Source organism: Vigna umbellata, chromosome 9 (genome assembly GCF_029865625.1).
Source record: "Vigna umbellata cultivar VRB3 chromosome 9, Vumbellata_1.0, whole genome shotgun sequence".
NCBI lineage: Eukaryota > Viridiplantae > Streptophyta > Magnoliopsida > Fabales > Fabaceae > Vigna > Vigna umbellata.
Window position 1 is genome coordinate 24,445,791 of NC_142173.1, and position 2,431 is coordinate 24,448,221.

A 2,431-nucleotide genomic window follows, 5' to 3' on the forward strand; every position below is an offset into this window, starting at 1 on the left:
TTAATGGACTTTGTACCGCGTTTAATCAACTTTATTTCCGCTGCACTTAAAAATATTTTTCTTTGTATTTCAAGAAATTTTTTAAAGTCATCTACTTTGCCAAAAAGATTTAAAGAAAACATTGTTTTTGTATTTCACAAATTCACCACCCCCCTTCTTGGTGTTGAAACTTAAGTCATTCTATTTTAACAATTGGCACCAGAGCCGGTTTTCATAAAATATTTGAAAAACTAGTCGATTACGTTTTCTGTTAAATCGACTGATCTTGGAAAATGGCTTCTAATTTTCAAACCTTTGGTGAAGGTGCATCAACAAATAGACCACCTCTATTTGTTGGTGAAAACTATGCTTTTTGGAAAATGCTGATGCAAATCTTTCTTGAATCCGTGCACAAAGGTGTTTGGGATGCAATCATAAATGGTCCATATGAACCCACTCATGTTTTGAATGAAAAAGTTGTTTTGAAAAATTTTTCTGAGTGGACTCAAGATGAGAACCGCAGAGCACAATATGATGTCAAAGCACATAATGTAATTGCTTATACACTAACTATGGATGAATTTTTCATGATTTCACAGTGCAATACAACAAAGGAAATATGGGACGTTTTGGAGGTCACGCATGAAGGCACAGAAGAAGAGAGCCAGAAAGAACTCATTGATACAGGAGTATGAATTGTTCAGGATGAAGGCTGGAGAGACTATATATGAAGTACAAAAAAGATTTACTCACATAGTCAACCACTTGATGGCTTTAGGAAAGATATTTGACAAAGAAGAGATCAACATCAAGATTTTGAAAAGTCTGAACAGAAGCTGGCAACCAAAGGTCACAGCAATTTCTGAGTCAAGAGATCTAACAAGCATGAATATGGCTACCTTGTTCGGCAAGTCAAGGGAACATGAGCCTGAACATGGAAGGCTAAAAGAAGAGGAAGAGATTGAAGAAAAGAAGTCTATAGCCTTGAAAGCCACAAACAGAAAAGCCTCAAAGATTGTACCATCTAAGGATGAATCAGACGTTGAACTGGACAACAATGAGCTAATGACCATGGTGGTAAGAAAGTTTAATCGATTTATGAAAAACAAGAGTCAACTTACTGACCATGTAGGTAATGGCAAAGGAAAGAAAGCTATAAGATCAAATGTTGTTAAGTGTTATGAGTGTGGCAAAGAAGGACATATCAAGCTTGAATGTCCAGACCGAAAAATCAAGCGAAGAGGAAGTAGGAGATTTCCTCAAGACAAGAGCAAGAAGCACAAAAGCGCATATATAGCTTGGGAGAACAGTGATACAAATTCTTCAAGTAATGAAGATTGTGATCGCGAAAAAGAACCAAATATCTGCTTCATGGCTGGATTTGCAATCAATGATTATGACAGTGATGAGAAATTCGAAAATAAACCTATAGAAGTCAAATATGACATGTTGCGTCATTCATATTGCAGAGACTGTGCGACTGCAATATAAGGTCAATCGACTTATATTTGAAAGAAGAGACTTTGAGCATAGAATCAACAATCTGGTTGAGGAGAATGAAAGACTGGAAAAGAAATTAAATGATGCATTGATAACAGTTGAAAAAATATTATTTTCATGCTTAAAATTGACACTAAAAGCAACCTTTACACTTAGAAACTAGCTTGAAATCATGTTTTTCTGCATATTTTCATAAATAAGAGAGCTGAACAGGTTTATGCTTGATTTCAGTGTTTTTGTGCAGGTTTTAAGGTGAATTTGGTGAAAGAAGTGAAGAAGGAGAGAGATGAAATCAGAAAAGACATCAAAAAGTGCAAAAGGAGAAGCCGAAGTCACCGCTCAGCGGCAGTTTACCGCTGAGCGACACTCAGGAGCTTACGGGAGATCCGCTGAGGGGCAAAATGGCCGCTGAGGGGAGAAAACAAGACACGCACTTACCGCTGAGCGGTATTTTACCGCTGAGCGGCACTTTAATGGGCTTGGACCTAATTTTTTGTAATTTACGAATGGTATTTAAGCTTTAGGGTTTCCTAGGGTTAGGTATCTTTGGCTGGAACGAAGCAAACACTCTCTCTTCCACCCCTTTGAAGGAGGATCTTGGATGTTGAGGCTTCCTCTTCACCTTTTTAGGGTTTTATCTTTCATTCTTTCATTGTAACTCATCTAGGTTCACCATGAACATGGTGAACTAAACTCTGTATGTTTGTTGAGGAATCAATGTAATCTTTTGAAGCTCTCATATATGGAATCTGTTTTTACATCTTTTAATTAAGACTTATGTTTTCTTTCATCATTAGTTAGGGTTTTTCCTCTTTGCTTAATGCTTGCATTGTTTAACTCATTCGATGCATGATTATTGGTTTTGTCGATACGGGCGTGTACGGGGAAGTCTAGATCCGGGGAATTTCTCCCAATATTATATTGGTTGTCGTTAAGCTCCTGCACTTATGAA

The 2,431-nt window shown here is 37.1% G+C and overlaps 1 protein-coding gene across 1 annotated transcript; it reads left to right on the forward strand.

Annotated features, from left to right (window-relative positions):
* Nucleotides 1–272: 272 nt before the first annotated feature.
* LOC148192998 (uncharacterized) lies at nucleotides 273–674 on the forward strand. Its single transcript, XM_088099334.1, has one exon. The coding sequence runs from the start codon at nucleotides 273–275 to the stop codon at nucleotides 672–674; it is 402 nt and encodes a 133-aa protein (XP_087955460.1).
* Nucleotides 675–2,431: the final 1,757 nt, after the last annotated feature.

Coding starts and splice junctions, on each gene's coding strand:
- LOC148192998 (XM_088099334.1), top strand. CDS start 273: ATGGCTTCTAATTTTCAAACCTTTGGTGAAGGTGCATCAACAAATAGA.